The sequence below is a fragment of the Kogia breviceps genome, chromosome 2, assembly GCF_026419965.1.
Source record: "Kogia breviceps isolate mKogBre1 chromosome 2, mKogBre1 haplotype 1, whole genome shotgun sequence".
Taxonomy (NCBI): Eukaryota; Metazoa; Chordata; class Mammalia; order Artiodactyla; family Physeteridae; genus Kogia; species Kogia breviceps.
Genome location: NC_081311.1, coordinates 7,173,856 through 7,191,674, shown reverse-complemented (window position 1 = coordinate 7,191,674; position 17,819 = coordinate 7,173,856). Strand labels below are relative to the sequence as shown.

Sequence of the window (17,819 nt, the reverse complement as noted above, 5' to 3'; positions counted from 1 at the left end):
CATTTTTAATTGGAAAAATATACTGCAAGCCAGGTAAAATTAATTATTAATCTCTGCATTTGAATTGCTTAAAGACTACATTAAATAAATGATTGGAACATTGAATGAACTGTTTATAGAAAGGCTTCTTTTTTACTCTGTTGCTTTTAGGTTTTATACACGTTGGAAAGATTGGGAGTCCTGGTATTCTCAGAGCTTTGGTTTACATTTTTCCTTGAGAGAAGAACAGTGGCAAGAAGACTGGGCATTTATCCTCTCTCTTGCTAGTCAGGTAAGAATGCTTCAGGGCGTGCTGCTCTTATGAGAAGCGTGGGGCAGCTGGTCTAAATGCCTTGGTTTACATGAAGACCACGTTGGAGGCAGTGTGGCATGAAGGGAGGAGCGCTTGACTTGGCAGCAGGTGACTTGGGTTCTAGTGGCTGCTGTTTATCAGCTCTGGGACCATAGGCAAGTCCTCGCTGCAGAACAGGGAGGGCAACATGTTTCTTATATTAAGTGATTAAAAAACTGTCCGAATGAAAGTTGTACTTGGTGATTCTAACCTCTTAAATATTTCCTCAGATTACGCTTCAGTTATATTGTCCTCTCAGAAAGGTGACTTTTGGGGATTGACATACACACACTACGATATGTAAAATAGCTAATAAGGACCCACTGTGCAGCACAGGGAACTCTAGCTCATTACTGAGTGACGACCTAGATGGGAAAATAATCTAAAAAAGAGTAGATATGTGTATATGTATAACAATTCACGTTGCTGTACAGCAGAAACTAAGACAACGTTGTAAATCAACTCGACTCCAATGAAAATTTAAAAAAATATGGTGGCCTTATGCCTGTTTTCCCTCCCTACGGGTTAGCTCCCATTCTGTGTCCGAGGGGGCACTTCCCCAAGATCACGGTGCTGGTAGTGGCTGCTGATGCTGAGCTGGGAGGCCCCTGAGGATCAAGTAGTGATCTTCGTACGGCTCCCCAGGCGGGGGGCCTCTGTCCACGTGATGCAGGCCAAGGAGCAGGTGCCGTGGACGGGAGTGGCTTACTAACTTGGGAATGAACTTGTATAGATGTGTTGTGTGCGGCTGTCCCTCACGCTCATGCCAGCTTTATTTTATGAAGCATATTAATATACTTAACTATAAACTGCAAATATTTGCACAACGAGCCACTTCTTTTCTTTGCAGAAAGCATCATAATTCATTAGTACCCTCTGAGGGAAGTACCTTCTGTCTATGGGCCATTTGGGCAGGGTTCACAGTGACTGTTTTACATCTGAGACATGTACCTCCTGTAAAGGTGCTGTCAGAATCATTATAGGGGGAAGGGAGACCTGTTGCATATTCTTGCCTTAGGTGATGCAGCCATTTGCAGCCATTGATGTTTGTGTGAAATAACGAAGCTCATCTTTTTACTTGGGGTGGACCTAGTTGTAGGTAGTACTTTCACAAGTAACTTAACCAGAAGGCAGTTATATAAATCAAGCTTCCTTTGCTGTCTGAATCTCTTGTTTCTGAAATAGGTATTTAACCAAATCTGTTCACTTCTTGAGTTTGGATAATGAAGGATACCTCTACATAAACTTTGCAGATTTCTTTTATTGGACTTTGCTATTTGAGGAATCAAACTCTTTAGTTTGACAGTAGTACTACTATATTTTTTAAATGAATTGAGATAGTGTAAAGAAGGAGGGTGGCATTGTGTTATACACATCAGTTTTCCGAGGTGGTAATAAATGTTTTAAAGAGAATTTGCTTTCCTTTATTTTGTTCTGTACAGCCTGGAGCAAGTTTGGAACAGACCCACATTTTTGTACTTGCACATATTCTTAGACGACCAATTATAGTTTATGGAGTAAAATATTATAAAAGTTTCCGGGGAGAAACTTTAGGATATACTCGGTTTCAAGGTAAGCCATTATCATGAGTATTTTGGAACTTTCTTGTTTATTATTTTAATGCACATTGCAGTCACATCCTGAAAATCTCATTGTGACTTTCTTCCCTCTTTCCAGGTGTGTATTTGCCTTTGTTGTGGGAACAGAGTTTTTGTTGGAAAAGTCCGATTGCTCTGGGCTATACAAGGGGCCACTTCTCTGCTTTGGTTGCCATGGAAAATGATGGCTATGGTAACCGAGGTGCTGGTGCTAACCTGAACACCGATGACGATGTCACCATTACGTTTCTGCCTCTGGTTGACAGTGAAAGGAAGTTACTCCATGTGCACTTTCTTTCTGCTCAGGAGGTAAGAAGCCTGTTTCTTGTATTAATTACTTAAAGTAGCAGCGCTGTGCCAGAACCCAGCCTAGTGTGTCTTTCAGGTGTGGTATTATCTGTACTACCACTTACAATTTTGAATTTGGTCATAGTAATTGTCACTTTCTATAAATCTTGGTGAGACAGACTTTGAAATTTATCTTTTCAGAATTGCTGTGTAGGATGTGTTGTGCAGAGATAAAGCAGTGAAGACCAAAGTCCTGGCTCTCAGGTAGTGCTGAGTGCTGAGGAGAAAAAGTAAAAAGATGGGGTGAGAGGGAAAGGGGGGGGTGAGGGGGCTACCGGGGGCCCAAGGTAAGGCATCACTGAGGAGGTGATGCCTGAACTGAGACCTGAAAGAGGAAGGAGTCTTGCAGAATCTGGGGGAAGAGAGTTGTAGGTAGAGGGAAGTTCAGGCCACTGTGGTTTGTGGGGATTGGGCAACAAGGGGGGAGAGACGAGGCTGAGAGATTAAGGGGTGGCATGGGGTCGTCAATGGTCTTTTAAATCTTTGGCTTTATTCTGGGTAAACTGGGGAGCCAACAGCCAGTTTGCCCAGAAGAGGAATACTGGCAACTCAGTTGAGACTAGATAGATACCTGGGCGGTGGTGGGAGCAGGAGCAGAGCGCCGGGCAGCAGATCCACTGAGGCTGCAGGTGGGGGGCGTTGCGGACCAGGCAGGGGAGGGGGTGAGCATGTGTAAAAGAACACTCTCAGAAGACCCAAATTCTTATAAAATTATTGGTCTTTAATATGCTAGTAATAATTATAAACTTTTTGTAACCAAAAAAGTTCATAGATAATTGTTGTAACTTGAGCCTATATACATAACTTTCTGGGTAAACTTACCTTGTTCTGTTTGAAGCTGCAACTTTCTCTTTCTAGCTTTTTCTTTGCCAGGATCAGCTTATTAGATAACAGTTGCTTTTTGCTATTATATCAAACAAATTAACTTATTACTAGGCTGTTCTTCCCTCTAGGTTTTTCTGTGAATTTTCCCATTGATGTTTTTTTCTATTTAACCGTAGGAAACTGGGTTTTAAACATAAAATTGATGAGAGGTGGAAACCATGTTGAAACACTTCGTTGCTCTGGCCTTTTCATTCATCATACCAGCTGTAGGTTTCTATTAAATTTTTCCTGTCAAGTCTCTGATCTGTTGTATTATTTTCCCTCTTCTTCACATTCCTCTCAAAGCTAGGTAATGAGGAACAGCAAGAAAAGCTGCTCAGGGAGTGGCTGGACTGCTGTGTGACTGAGGGAGGAGTTCTCGTGGCCATGCAGAAGAGCTCTCGGCGGCGAAATCACCCCCTGGTCACGCAGATGGTAGAAAAATGGCTTGACCGCTACCGACAGATCCGGCCTTGTACATCCCTGTCTGATGGAGAGGAAGACGAAGATGATGAAGATGAATGAAAATAATCAAAGAGCAGAAGAGCAATGTGTCAGATCTGTGGTGGCCTCCACGTCACTGCGGTGCTCCACGCAGAGCGCCTGGCACGAAATGAAGCAGATCTGGCAGGGTCTGCCGGGAAGGGTTTTTCCGATCCACACCCGATGGAGATGACGCATCTGCTGTGTGAGGAGACAGAGCTTCGGACTACAGTTTGTAAAAAAATGAATTTTATTAAGACAGAACTTTTATCCTTTCAAATTGTAAATCTGTCTATAAATGTTAACGCATGTGGTTGTGTAATAGGAAAAGTTGTACCAGCATCTTCATTATTATTGAGAAGTTTTTTCCAGCATGGGCACCTCCAAATGCACATGGCAGATCACTCTTTGTTCCTTTGAGATAATTCTTTTTAAAGTAGAACCTGGCATTCTACTTCCATCTTAAAAGATCCATTTTACATTATGTCTCACTAGAGCTCGTGAGAGAGATGGAAACTTTTTGTACAAATTATCCACAGAAAAAAATAAAAACAAGCTTTTATTTTTATTAATAATTTAGTTCCTGTTGTGCCCAATAAAATCAAATCAAATCTTTAAGGAACAAACTGTAAGAAAAGCAAGGATTTTTTATTGAGTGAACTTTGCATAGACATCGTTCCCTTGTTTTGGAAAGGGTTTTGGTTTCTATTATTTTGTCCTTTTAAAAGTTCCTGATATGCCCCTTTTCAGTGTTTAGGTATTTATTTGTTTGGAAGAGTGCCCTTACGATGGGGCTTCTTCTGCCAGACTCTGGGTAGCAGTCTCTCTGTGAATAGTTAGTGCGGGGAGTGCTGGGGGGAGCCGGTCCGCTCGTATGTAACGGGATGAATCGCGCGAAATTTGCCCACCTGACTCCGTTGACAATGTTATACTCTGCCAGGTTGCCATGCGTAGGGTCTGTGGGTTCTTACTGTCTTTTGTCATCAACTCTGCTTTAAGCGAATTGTGTTAGAAAGGCATGCCTTTGCTTGGGCTAATTGGGAATATCAGTTCAGTATAGAATAAAGATTTAAGAACACAGCAAGGTGGTAAATGCATTGTATAATGAACTTCTCAGTGAGTAGTCTGAGAATTTTTGCATGTTGGTTAATTGTGGCCATTCTTATTTAAAGTTAAGACTATAATCTTAGGTAGGAAAACTTTCTACAAAAAGTATTATTTGACCACTTCAGGTATACATTCAAAACTGGGTAAAAATTTCAGACCTATCTCAGGAACACAAAAAGACTTAGTGTCCTGGTAAGCACTTTGTAGACTATTGATGTGGCAAGGAATTTGGAAAGAAGCCCTACACACACACACACACACACGCATGTGCACGCGCGCGCGTGCGCGCGCGCACACACACACACACACACACACACACACACACACACACACACACTTCCCTTGATGAAAAGTCTGTGAAAACCTTGAAATATTTACTTCTTGTTTTCTTCTAAGTTCTGTTTAGATGCTATTGAAATGTGCACATCAGATTTGATGCTGGAATGGGATGTCATCTCTAGTTCTTTCTTCCCTCTCCGAGCACTCCTTGAAACGCGTTCCCGGGATGATCGCTTTTGCTGCATGCTAGAACTTGCAGGAAAAATATTTGCAATTTGATTCCATATGAATGAATTTTGATGTTATAATGGTATATGTTACTGTTTCAAATGGTTAATGTTTTCTTATAAATTGACTCTATGGTTTGCTTTCATTTTGGACAGAAATAATTTTTAGAAGGCTGCCATTCTGATTACATAGCACAGCATCCCTATAAACTTTTCTCCATATATAGGGAGAGAATTCTTTAGTGGCCAGACATCCTGTTCTAGTTGCTGTTAAGCAAAAACTGCTCTCCCAGTTCAAGAAGCCGAAGAGAAATGTTTGAGGGAAAAGCATCTAGTTGCTAGGGTCTGGTCTACATTACAGTCAGTGCTGTTGAGAAAACTGCGGGCTCGGTCTTTAGCCTTAGCCTCCGTGTGGTGTTTGCTGCGTGGTGTGTCCCCTGAGGTGCCTCTTTATTTATTTATTTATAGATCAGTGACCCTGACCACATCTAGTTTAACAGGTACAGCATTCTTCCCTGTGGGAAAGAATTTTATATATATATATATATATATATATATATATATATATATATATATATATATATATAAAACTCCATTTCTTAGGCTCCAGACAGGGATGGGGCTTTAAATGGTTTTCACAGCAGATTGGCTGGTAAAGGCCAACATTTTGGTGAATCAGTGCTATGTTAAGCTCTTGAACTATCAAACAGCCATAACTGTTGTCCCAAGATAGAGTTTGCAGTCCTTTCTCAGATTATATATGGCAGGGTGACAGATAATGTATGTCTTTTGGTTGACTCTGGACAGTAATACCTTTAACTGTATGGACTTTATGGTTCTTTTTCTAGGGAGAATACAGTGTGGTGTTTTCTGTCAATTAAAACCCAGGTGCACCATGGATTTGGACCTTTTTATGTTTTTGGTTTTTAGGCTCATCGTGTCACAGACTTAATCTGTGTTAAGGGACTATTGCTGTGCATAGGCGGTTGGGGTCTCCTTTTTGTGCATACATCACCCCCTCACTGATTGCCTGTTTGACAAGTGGTTGTGAAGATGATCTTGAGCTGCCATTCTGCTCCCCGGAGTGATAGGTCAGTAACCATTTGCTCTGTCTCTGTCCAGGATCTCTCTATCCGTGTCAGGTGGTTTCAATGTAATTTTTCATGGGAGAGTTGGCATGGGACCACCACCTTAAAATGAGCGAGCTGAGGAGGTTGATGCTTTAAATTGCCATGACTTTTTTTAAAGTGGGAAAGGGTGGGCGGAGGTGGCTGAAAAGGAGTTTGTTACCTGGAATTGTTGGTCGTGACTGACATTTGCAGATACCACTAGTAGTAAGGGGTTTAATGCTATTTAAGAAGGAAGACCCATAAAATCAACAGAAAGTTCCTAACCTATGGAAATGGCTGGTGTTAATTATTTTGCAACATTTCTTTGTAAATATCGTTAAAAAAAAATTTTTTTTTTGAGATTCACCTCCCTTCCTGCATTAATGCTTGAGCCAGATAATTTTGCTTTTGGGTAAATTAAAATCAAAATTCTAAAACTTGACCAATTTTTTTTCTTGAATTGACTTAGTTCTAACCCACTATTTCATCTTAAGGATGGCATGATTTGATAAGGATGGACTTATGTGAAGTTTTGATTTTTTTCAATTAAACTATCACATGAAGTAATTATCAGCATTCTTGCGTTTGGTTATGGAATAGGTAGATGATAGAAAAGTACTGTAAATCTTTGAACCTTGGAATAACAAGTTGGGAAACTGGCTAATTGAAAATGCAGTTGCCTTTAAACATCTCAAGGAGAGAACTTTTACACTGGTGAGTTGTACTTGAATTTCAGAGCTTAACAAATTTTTATTACTTTTTATTGAAAACTGCACTGAACGCTAAATGTCCACCTTTACAATAAACAAATACAGTAACGGTAACTCACACTAAAACAAAACATATTTCTGATAGCCATTATTTTTCTGTTTGGGACAGTTTTAAAGGTTTTTTTTTTGTCACAAAAACAGGAATGTACCTATACAAAGGCTCAAAATAGGCCATCTTTTAAACAAAAAGGCGATGATTCACAAAAGACTATGAATATAACATGTAACTAGTTGATACAAATCTAATAGGATTTGTTAAAATCAGTCACATCTAATAACACACCTGAAGTGTTCTTGTATAAAATATCACGTGAAGAAAAGAAGACTTTATCAATGTCTAAAAAAGTGGGTTTGTTCATAGACAATCTGACAAATTACCATAAAAAGTGTTTCCTGAGACATAAGGAAATGCAACATTATTCTTCTTGAACCCTTTCAGTTCAAGACTTTCCACTCAATAAAATAGCTGAGGATCTGAAACTGAGAAAATATATTTGAGTACAAACAGCTTGTGAAACTTAATACTTTTTTTTTTTTTTTTTTGCATCATCAGAGGGTTTTTACTGAACTCACAACCAACTTGCCCGCTCAGTATGCAGTTCAGATGGGAGAGACTTCTCTGTACAGGAGCCTGTACTGTCTTCAATCCTATGCTCGCGGTTGTCTAACACAGGCAAACAGTTTTCTCCCCATTTTGTAGTAATTTAATCTTCCTATTAGCAAAAGAGGTAACCAGCCCCCGTGGACCGAAGGGACTAGAGTCATGGGATGGGGGTTTCCTCTTAATATTTTTTATTTTGATGTTTGGAACTCCTGATGCAACATTCTAGAGCAAGGTGTTCAGGACCTGCTGTGTCCAAGGGACTGATAAAGGAAAAAGATCTATTTATTCTTTGTGATTTGATGCACAGATGAAAAACTTAACACACAATAACAAGTTGGTCGTTAATAAATCACATCCGAGTCTTTTTCAGCGCTTCCGCAAGCAGACGACATCTTCGGTTTTCCCACGTCTCGGCTTCGAGCTCTTTTGTAGTTTTAACACTGCAGCGTCAACGATGCGTATGTCCAGAAGCAGTTAAAAAGACTGTCAAGTTCCTTTCCTCTTAGCTCACCTACTTCCCGCTGTCTCTTGGTCCCGGTGTATCTGAGTGACGAGCTTCCGTCTCTGCTATTGCTCGTTGGGGTGCTCTCGATTGTCCCCGTGTTTTGTGGGCTGGTTGGGAGAGGGAGCTTGGGAAGGGTGTGCCACCGTGGGGAGGTTGTGGGTTACCGGGATGCCTCCGGGGATGATCCCTTCCATGGCTGCAGGAAGTCCTCCCGGAGCCACGCCCACGATGCCTGGCGGGTATCTAGGGAGGGAGGGAGGGAGGGAGGGGCGGGCACAAGAGAAAGGGCCGGTGAAGTTCAGGCCCCAGAAGCTGCCAAGCTCTTGCTCTGCCTTTTTTATGGAATGGGTTGTCATACTTCCTACCTCCAAGGCAAGGAGAAATCGTAAACACGGACATCTAATTCATAAACCACAAAGCCTATGTAGGCCCATCAAAGCACTAACTTTGTAGCTTTCAGGCAACAGCAATAGACTATACTAATTAATCGTGTGTGGGGAAACTGTCCCATTTGGAAAACGTTTTGGACAAAATAAACTCCAAGTTTTCCGGTTGTGTTAGAAAGTATTCATCAGTTACATCAAAGGCTTTAACGATTTCCTAACGGACGGCATGAAGAACGCTTGCTAAGTGTGACTCCCTAGGCTGCTTAGTTACCGGCTCCCGTAAGCCAGGATGTGGGAGGGGACAGGGGAGATGGTGAGCTGTTGATGGGCAGGATGTCTGCCCTCTCAGGGTACCTGGCGGCCACCTGAACGTGGCCTCACCTTATCCTGCAGGCACAGGAATGGCTGTGTGCGCCCGCACACCCGAGCACACGGGCATTACGCACAGATGTGACTCGGTGTATCTAAACACCGAGGACAAAACGTACTTATGAAGCAGGGGCTTTAGAATTAGTCTCCTTCTCCAAGTTGTCTCTCCCTGCGGAAGCTATGCTCCGCCCCCCCACCTCCCGTCCTGTGGCCTGTTACAGTGACGCTACGCTGGTCAGGACCTGTCCGGGAGAACTCTGATAAACAGGATCCCTGTGAGCTGCAACCCTCCAGCACAAGCAGCTTTCCAAGGGGCCAAGGAGCCCTGCTCTGTCTGTCTAGAGGAATAATTAGGACATGGCCTTCAAGGGCAGGCCACCCACACGAACAAACAGGGGAATCCGGTCTGGTGCTGGGCTGGGCTCAAGTGATGCTTGAAAATGCTTATGAGGGTAAAACACAAGTGGGACTTTAACAGAACATGCTGCATGTAAATAAAGCCATGTGACTTGGGAAGAAACCGCTTAGCTTCCTTGCCCAGAGTAGGAGCCTTCACTTACGGGTCCTTTTACACAGGCTATATTTAATCGCCCCCTAGAGCAGTGGTTCAAAACCAGGGATCTCGGGCAGTGTCTGGGGGGCGTTTTTAGTTGTCACTGTTGGGAGTGGAAGGTGCTATCAGCATCTAGCAGGTGGGGGCCAGGGCTGCCACTATACATCCTACAATGCACGGGACATCTGGCCCAGTACTGCCAAGGTGGGGCAATACTGGGCCAGAGTGAGCAGAACAAAAGTTCCCGTCTGGCATTCCCCGCCGCAGCTTCTCTCCTTTATGCAGGAGGAGCTGTTTCCCTGCAACCGGCCATGCTGGGGGAAGAGAACCATGGAAAACTACCACAGACAAAACCCCCGGTCCCTTCCAAGGGTCCTGGCTCGTGTCCCCAGTGCAGCAGGTTCTCTTGCCTCAGTCACACCCAAACTGTCACTGTCACGTACCCCTGGGGTCAAACTTCCTGCTTCACAGAGAAACGGGGACACCCCCTTCGAAGGTTCAAGTTAGAAAACAAAATCGGGCCCTTTTCCTCGATGACCTTTTCTGTACCTTTTCACCTAGAAACGCTCTGGTTTTCAAGCGGCTTCGGAATGAACAGTGATTCAGACCCACTGGCGAATGCACAACCCACTGTACCCCACACCCCCTTTAAAATGGGCTCTGTCCCCAAACTATGTTTGCTTCCATGGAAATGAGGAATGGAAGAGCTGAGAGGAGGGGACCGTGTACGTAATTGCCACTAGTGCCCAGGTCGGCTTAACATCCCCAAGCCCCCCGACTCCGCCCTCCCCCAGGGAGCAGGGCTCAGCCCATTCCTCTCCTCACCTGTATGTGGCACCATTGAGCTCTGGATGAATTGCTTGCTGATCTATGACTGACCAGGGAGCTGTTGTGACAAAGAATTCCTTGTTCACACAGTTTCTTAAGCTCTCTGGGATGCGACCTGGAATAAGATGATTAGAAGTAATCGTATGTATTTTTCAAGGTCACAGTGACTTAAATGTTATACTCCTCTGTTACGCGGGAACAAGCTACAACGCAAGTCTCTCACTCTTTGATAGGAAGGGCCGGCCCTTGTATTTCCACAACATATGACTTGTTCCAGGGCCCGAACCACGCTGGGCTTCAGCCCAACAGAAGGGAGCTGCCCACGGCTCCCCCTGGGGCTCCCCTTCCAGGTTTGCGAGACTCGCACTGGCTAATACAAAAGGGAATTGGTTTCCCCTGAAAGGGGGCCCAGCTCATTCCGAATTTCTCCAACTTGACGCCTAGAGACACCTCTGCCCGCGGCAAAGCCCCGCCCCCCTCCGCGTGTCCGTCGCCGGGATCGGAGGCGGCCAGCGCGGCGGAGGGCTCACCTGTGATGGCGCGGCGGATCTCGGTGGCGGCCGCCTCCCGCATCTCCAGTGACGCTTGCTCACTGTACCAGGCCGTGTGGGGCGTACAGATGAGATTCGGGGCGTCTTTCAGGGGACCCTGAGCAAAGCTAGACGAGCGCACACAAAAAACAGCCCATGAGAGAGACACCGTACGCCACTCCCTGCCCCGCTGGTCAAAAGGGAGCCCTTGGCCGTGTGGAACGCTAGCTGCGCAGATAAAACGGGGGGATTCTGCCGTCTGTTTCCCAAGGGTTGGGACTTTAAGAAGAACATACTCGTGAAACTGTAATCAGCGTCAGGCGTCGTCAGGGACTCGGGAAAGAAGGAGCAATTCTAGGGAGGGCCGACTAGCCTGCCTCCAACCAGAGTAATCCGGAGTACAGAGGAAGCCCGCTCTTCACCACCACCTTTCTTTCTGCCTCTCCCCTTTCTGATCATCTCTGGGGGGGAAATTCTGGCCCTTCTACACTTGGTGAGAATACAGCACAGACCTTAGAAGAACAGAGGCTGTACACCTGGTCTCCAGGTGCCCCCACCCAGGACCCGTCTGGGAAGCTGTCCCGAGTTCACAGTGGGGCTCCTGCAAGTTCCTGCGCGAGCCCCGAGCTACCAAACCTGCCTGAAAGGCTCCGATTCGTGCACGTCGAGGGCCGCCCCTCGTATCCTGCCTTCCTTGAGGGCTTGGGCTAAGGCTTTCTCATCCACCAGTCCGCCGCGGGCCGCGTTCACTAGGAATGCTCCTTGCCTCATCTGCGAGGGGGAGGGAAAAGCTGGTAAACGGGTGCCGCCGCTGCCGCCTTGGGAGGAGCCAGCACCCAGGTTTGAAGAAGAGAGCCGCGGCAGCGGATGGCGGTGGGTCTGGGTGTTTGATGCGTGCGCAGCGGCTGCGGGGGAAGGGCGTGCGGAGCCTCGGTGGCACCGGGGGGCCGGGGGGCCGGCTCCTGCTGATCCGAGGGCGGGCTGCAAGCTGGGGCGGCGGGAGCCGTGACCTGTCGACCGGCTGTCTTGGAGGCCAGGCCTGGTCAGAGCAGGGCCCTGCTGGGTCCTGGGCCAGCTCCTGCCCCTCCCCGCTCACCGCGGCCCATCTCACCCCATCTCACGGACGGGGCCCCGCCCAGCTCCTTGCTGATGTCTCGGGGGACTTTCTTCCCCGCTCACTGGTGTGTCCATGGACCGTTTCCCATTCCCCCTTTGGTTTTGACAAGTTTCCAGGGTCTGAGACCATTGATTTCAATTTACCTGCTTTATAGTAAAGTCATTGATGAGGTGGTGGTTATGTTCGTTGAGATTACAGTGCAAGGAGACGCAGTCGCTCTGATACAGTAAGTCCTGCAGGGTGTAGACCCTCTGCACGCCCAGGGACCGCTCTATCCCATCCTGCAAGTAGGGGTCATAAAATATGACGCTGAATCCAAAGGCCTTGGCTCGAACAGCAACCGCCTGCCCCGTGCGACCTGTGCAGAAAGAGAGCGTCCAGGTGAGCGAGGCCCCCGCGCCCCCTGCCGACGCTCGTCCCGAGGCCGCGGCCTGGCGTGGTGGGTGCCCAGCCGCAGCTCTGCTGCCTCCAGCACTTGCGGCAGTTGGACCCAGTCTGTGGTGCTGCTGGGAGAACCGAACGCCCAGGGCTTGGTGCCACCTGAGGCCAGCACTTCTCTGGGGCCGGAGCCGGGCCAGCGTTCCTGGGCGAGCAGGGCAGCGCTTATCACCTGTACTTGCTACCAGAGCAGTTGTTGTTCTTTCAAGTTCCTATCGTGCACATTTTCAAACATGGACATAACTAGAGAGAACGATCTAGTGAACTCCACGGGCCAGCTCCCAACCATCACCGATATGATCTCCTTCCTATTTCTCTTTCCCCTGCTTGTTTGCTTATATAGTGGGGGCTTCTTAACCTGAGCTTCATCTCTCCATCGCTCTCAGTGTTGAACAGGGACTGTTCTCTTGTATAACTGCCACCAGGTTTGCTCATGAACAGTGATCGAAACGGACCGCTGCAGCCTGGCTTGAGCACCGATGGATGGGGAAGTGCTCTGGTTGAGAGGTGGGGCTCTGAGCACGCGTGGAGCGCGGGTCAGGCCTCCAGCAAGTTAGACAGCGACGTCGCCTAACGGGACGCGAAGCCTTCCCTGACTCCTGAGTGGCCGTCATTTGCGCAAACCCGCTGACCCCCGTGGACGGTGCCTCTTGCTTCCCAGAGCAGTTTTGAGCTTGAACACAAAATGGTGTGAATGATACCTGGAGGGGCTGATTTGGCGAGAGCGCAGAAAAAATCTGGCTCGAAAGCCATTGCTCAAATGTGCAGGAGGAAGAAGGAAGAAGGAAAGCCTGCGGGAGGGCAGTGGGGTGGCGGACCGCCTCTGCCTCCTGCTGAACTGCAATCCAAAGGGGCGGCACTTCCACCACCGCCGCGGTCTGGGGGCAAAGCTCTGATAAGGCCATTCTGATCAGGAGGGTGAGCTGCAGGGTCGCCCGCGGTCACACCCCTCGTGCCATCCCTCTTCAGTGTCACCACTTGGACACGGTGAGCCAGGAAGTACAGCCACACTGCAGAGGAGCCAGCACGACGGCAGGGGTGGGAAAGGCAGCAGTGACCTGAAGACCCCCCTCTGATGCACCCGAGGTTCGGAGCCAAGCGCCCCACCACGCGGCAGCTGGGGCTCACGGCCAACACCAGCACACCCGCCACCCCCGGCTTTGCTGGCCCTTAGCTGCCCTCCTTCCCCACCGCATCCTAACACACTTTCACGGGAGATGGGGTCCCGGCGGCAGTGCCCGGGGTGGAGAGGCACGGCCAGTCACCAGAGCCTGCCCCACGGCTCTGCTTTTCATAAATTCACGAACCCTCATCTTTCCACTGGCTCTACTTCAGCCATGGGGTTTTCCTGACTCGATTTTGCAAGACCTGATGATGAATTCTCTTACTGACTTGATCAAAACCCAGCCTCAGAGAGGAGAACCCAATTGCCTTGGCCTTAAAAAGATAAAATAGGGCTTCCCTGGTGGCGCAGTAGTTGAGAGTCCGCCTGCCGATGCAGGGGATGCAGGTTCGTGCCCCGGTCCGGGAAGATCCCACGTGCCGCGGAGCGGCTGGGCCCGTGAGCCATGGCCGCTGAGCCTGCGCGTCCGGAGCCTGTGCTCCGCAACGGGAGAGGCCACAGCGGTGAGAGGCCCGCGTACCGCAAAAAAAAAAAAAAAAAAAAAGATAAAAATACTGTCACTGTTGGCAGGCTTTCCCTTCGGAGTTTTCAAGCTTGTTCCCAACTCGGAGGCAGGCCTTGAGCAGCACCCAGCAGCAGCCCGGGCTGGGGCTGAGCTCGTGCCAGCGCCCCGTCCGGGCCCCCGCATGGCGTCATGAACTGGGTTTGCAGGAACTTGCTCCACACTCCGGGCTCTGCTTCTGCTTCTCGGCCGACTCTTAGGCAAGTGGAGGCATTCCGCCCCTATCAGGGTGGCAGCAGGGGCGTGAGGCCGCCTCTGACCGTGCCGCCTCCTGCCTCAGCTCTGCCTACACTTCTGGGAGGCTCCAGAGAGGCCAGGAAAGGTAGCAAGGAAAAGCCTAGCGTGCAGGGGGCACCGGTACTGTGGCAGTGCTTGGCTTACAGTCTTGAGTAAGCAGGGCTGCAATCAACGGGACCGGCCTTCAAAAGATGGATGGCAAAGGGTACAGCCGAAGAAACGTCCCCCGTAAGAACCTGCTGTGATGGCTGCGGTCAGACGCCCTGGAAGCAAGTGTTCTACCACGTGGCCGGGCCGCTCGCAAGGTGAGGCTCCGCAGCCTGGCCGGAGCCCACCTGAGGCTTGTGCATTGGCTTAAGGATGCACACGCTGTTCTAGGAACCGTCTCCAAGACCCACCTCCCAGAGCGGTGGGAAGCCCCGCGGGCACCAGCATTTCTGAGTCAGGCTGTATCTTCCACGCCAGGAAAATGAAGACAGACTCTTTTGCGAAAGGATGAGCTCCCTGAGCGTGATCACGCCTGAAACCTGGGCTCTTGGCACTCAGGCCCAGGTGCTGCAAAGAGGTGTGCTCCTGGAAGAAGCCCGGCCCCTTCCACGTGCTCCGGCCGGGACCCGGGCCTCCTGGACAGGAACTTGCGGGACAAGGAGGCACTGTTGCCGTCCCAGAGGCCCCGCCCTCAGTGACTCGGAAACACAGGGCTGCAAGCTGACGGCTGACTGCCAGCTTGGGGGGCCTTCCGGAAGCCAAGCCCTGCGGTCACAACGCACCCCGCGTGCTTGCAGGCAGCGACCGCGTAACACTCATTCCCAATTTACAGGTCGGAAACAGAGGCAGAGAGGTCGAGCCCTGTCCTCAAGGTCGCAGAGCCGGTGAGCGTGGGACTGAGATTCAGCAACGAGCAAGCCCACCCAGCCGGCTCCCGTTTGCCGAGTCGGGGCCCAGTGCTGCCAACAGCCGTGGCGGCCAGGCTGCTTTCCACCGCGGCGCACCTCCTCCTGAGGAACCTGCCCCAGGCGCTCGCAGGGCCGCCAGCTGCGTCACCGCGGAGGGAGGCCTTACCGTGCCCCCTCTCTGGGGGGACCTTTCCAAGCTGCTGACCTGAGCGCGCCACTTAGGGCGCAAAAAATCCTTCAGTGACTCTTCACTGCCACCCCCACCTGGCACCTGCAGGTGGGCCTTGCCCACTGCCTGGGTCTCCACTCAGCCACCAACCCCTCACCCTCTGCCCGAGGCAGTTAGGGAGTACGGCGCCTGCCTGGGGGCGCCCTCCTGCCGCATCCTCCCTACCCAGCCACGTCAGACCCACTCTTCCAGAAGCAGCCCAGATCTTGCCTCTGGGCGAGATCCCTGCTCAGTCTTGACCTCTGACCTCTCCGGCGCAAGCGAGCTCCTCCCGCAGGCACGGCCGCAGCGCACCCCGACTTCCTCCCCCCGGCGGTCCCCGCGGCGGTCCAGGCGGAGCAGGCGCACGTACCGAAGCCAATGAGGCCCAGCGTCTCCCCGCGGATGCGGGCTGCCCCCGAGGCAACCTCCCGGATCTGCTCGACGCTCTGCACCCGCGTGCCTTCCCGCAGCGCCTGGTACAGCCACGTGTTCCGCCGGTACAGGTTCAGGATGTGGCAGATGGTGGAGTCGGCTGTCTCTTCCACTGCCGCGGATGGGATGTTGCATACGGCGATGCCTGGAAACGACAAGAGCCGCGCGCTGGGACCAGAACCCCAGGTTCTGCGGGGAAGCGCCAGGGCTCCCAGTCCACCCAGTTGAGAGGCAGGGGTGGCAAAGGTGGCCCATTCAGCCACGGACTCTGTGTATGGCCCCGGGCAGGTGAGGGTCTCTGAGGCCTGCGTGTCACCTAGAGGACACAGACCGTCTGGCTCTGAGGCCCAGGGACCTCCCACCCCCTAGCCATCCCAGGAGGACTTCTGTCCGGGGCTCGGCTCACCCCCCAGCCCCCTGCTGACCCCACGGCCGGCCCACCCAGCGCTGCCAGGCCCCACGTCCCTGGGAAGCGAGCAGTGGTCCAGCTCCATCCACCATTCCCGTCCAGCGCCAGGAAGCTGGCGCGTAGGGCCCCCTCCTGATGGTCTCTGGGGTCCAGGAGACCAGAGGCTCTTTGCAATGCAACCTCTTGGATCCTCCTCCCAGGCCGGGGCTGGGGTAATGGAGACCGGCCTTTTGTTTTATGGTATTTTAGGAGTCTAATGCAATGAACGTGTTACTAGTTTTTTTTTTTTTTTTCTTAAAAAAAAAAGGCAAGACAGAAGAATTAGAAAGGAACACCGTCCAGGCCCGTGGGCTGGGACGGGATGGAGCCAATGTCTGAATCCAGCCCCACATTTGCTCAGTGGACCCTAGTCACCCTCCCGCTCCGACAGAAAGACAACAGAGCAGACAGGTGCCCGCCCTGCTTTCTGAAAGAGCGTTCAGGGCTGAGAGCAGCTGGTGCAGACGATCCCTCAGGCTCTGTGTGAGGAACAGAGATGAAGGGCCAGAGTTCCCCAGCACCAGGAGGCCGGCAGCTGAGGACTGCAGAGAGAACTGCCCCAAGGCTCAGGCGGGAAGGGCCCTGGCACTGACCTTCCTCGGCGGGAAGGTGTTCTGGGGAAGAATGTTTGCCAGACGTGGGAGGGGCGGGCACCCCGAGACCCAGCGGGCCCAGGTCCAGCCCCGTTCCCCTGGCAAGGCCTGGGGTCGGCCAGTCAAGCCGCTTTCCAAGGAGGGACACAGGGGTCCATGGAGCACGCTGGCCCAGCTCAAAACGTCCCTTTTGGGAGTCACAGCCAGCGATGCAGGGCCAGGCCTCCTGTAAGGCGCCTGCATTCCTTTATCTTCTCGGGTCAGGAGCGTGGGCAGAGAGCACCTGCAGTTCCACCGGACAGAAAACAGGACCACATGCGTGGAGCACCCCCTCCTAGCAGCTGTGTCGCCACCCCACGGGGGCTGCCCTGAGCTCCAGGGTCTCAGGGACCCCTTCAGGAGGGCAGACAGCCCCCAGGCTGAAAGCATCCATTTGCTGCCCCACCCACCAGGGGATGAGGTTTTGAGATGCAGGCTGACAAACCTTCCAGGAGCTGCCAGTGAACTGTCTTGCAGCACCCACTTCATTTGAAATAACCAAGCACAGGATCTGGGGCTAGACTAGAAGTCAGGATTACTGCAGTCTGGAGAGACGGAGGCAGATGCCAGTGGTATAAGAAAATCTTTCGGCAGCTGGGACAATTTCCATTCCTCGTGGGGCTTTGCTCTGTTCTGCCTGAAGCCCAGGGGGAAGGTCCAGCAGAAGAACAGCCGAGTGTGGACCTTCTGCGGCACACGCAGCCAACTGCCCAGGCCCAGGGGCCCCCCTGTGCCCTGCGAGGTGGGACGAGATGTGATGAGGCTGGAGGAGAGAATCTGTGCGTCCATGAGAGATAAAGCACCGCACCAGCCTGCCCAGGGGACGAGGGGC

At 50.6% G+C, this 17,819-nt stretch overlaps 2 protein-coding genes across 26 annotated transcripts in view; one reads left to right on the top strand and one right to left on the bottom strand.

Moving 5' to 3' along the window:
• Window positions 1-6,137, top strand: part of ZRANB1 (zinc finger RANBP2-type containing 1) — a 70,425-nt gene extending 64,288 nt beyond the window's left edge. For all 7 annotated transcript variants that reach the window (XM_059053975.2, XM_059053974.2, XM_067024387.1 and 4 more), the window contains 4 exons: window positions 151-271; window positions 1,774-1,903; window positions 2,009-2,238; window positions 3,448-6,137. In XM_059053975.2, coding sequence (XP_058909958.1) covers window positions 151-271; window positions 1,774-1,903; window positions 2,009-2,238; window positions 3,448-3,666 — 700 coding nt within the window. In that variant the 3' untranslated portion in view covers window positions 3,667-6,137. The remainder of the gene's footprint in view (window positions 1-150; window positions 272-1,773; window positions 1,904-2,008; window positions 2,239-3,447) is intronic.
• A 1,748-nt stretch (window positions 6,138-7,885) lies between these two features.
• CTBP2 (C-terminal binding protein 2) overlaps window positions 7,886-17,819 on the bottom strand; it is a 162,403-nt gene continuing 152,469 nt past the window's right edge. For all 19 annotated transcript variants that reach the window (XM_067024355.1, XM_067024345.1, XM_067024358.1 and 16 more), the window contains 6 exons: window positions 15,846-16,052; window positions 12,152-12,366; window positions 11,532-11,662; window positions 10,892-11,019; window positions 10,359-10,476; window positions 7,886-8,468 (listed from right to left, as the gene is read on the bottom strand). In XM_067024355.1, the coding sequence (XP_066880456.1) occupies window positions 8,288-8,468; window positions 10,359-10,476; window positions 10,892-11,019; window positions 11,532-11,662; window positions 12,152-12,366; window positions 15,846-16,052 (980 nt within the window). In that variant the 3' untranslated portion in view covers window positions 7,886-8,287. The remainder of the gene's footprint in view (window positions 8,469-10,358; window positions 10,477-10,891; window positions 11,020-11,531; window positions 11,663-12,151; window positions 12,367-15,845; window positions 16,053-17,819) is intronic.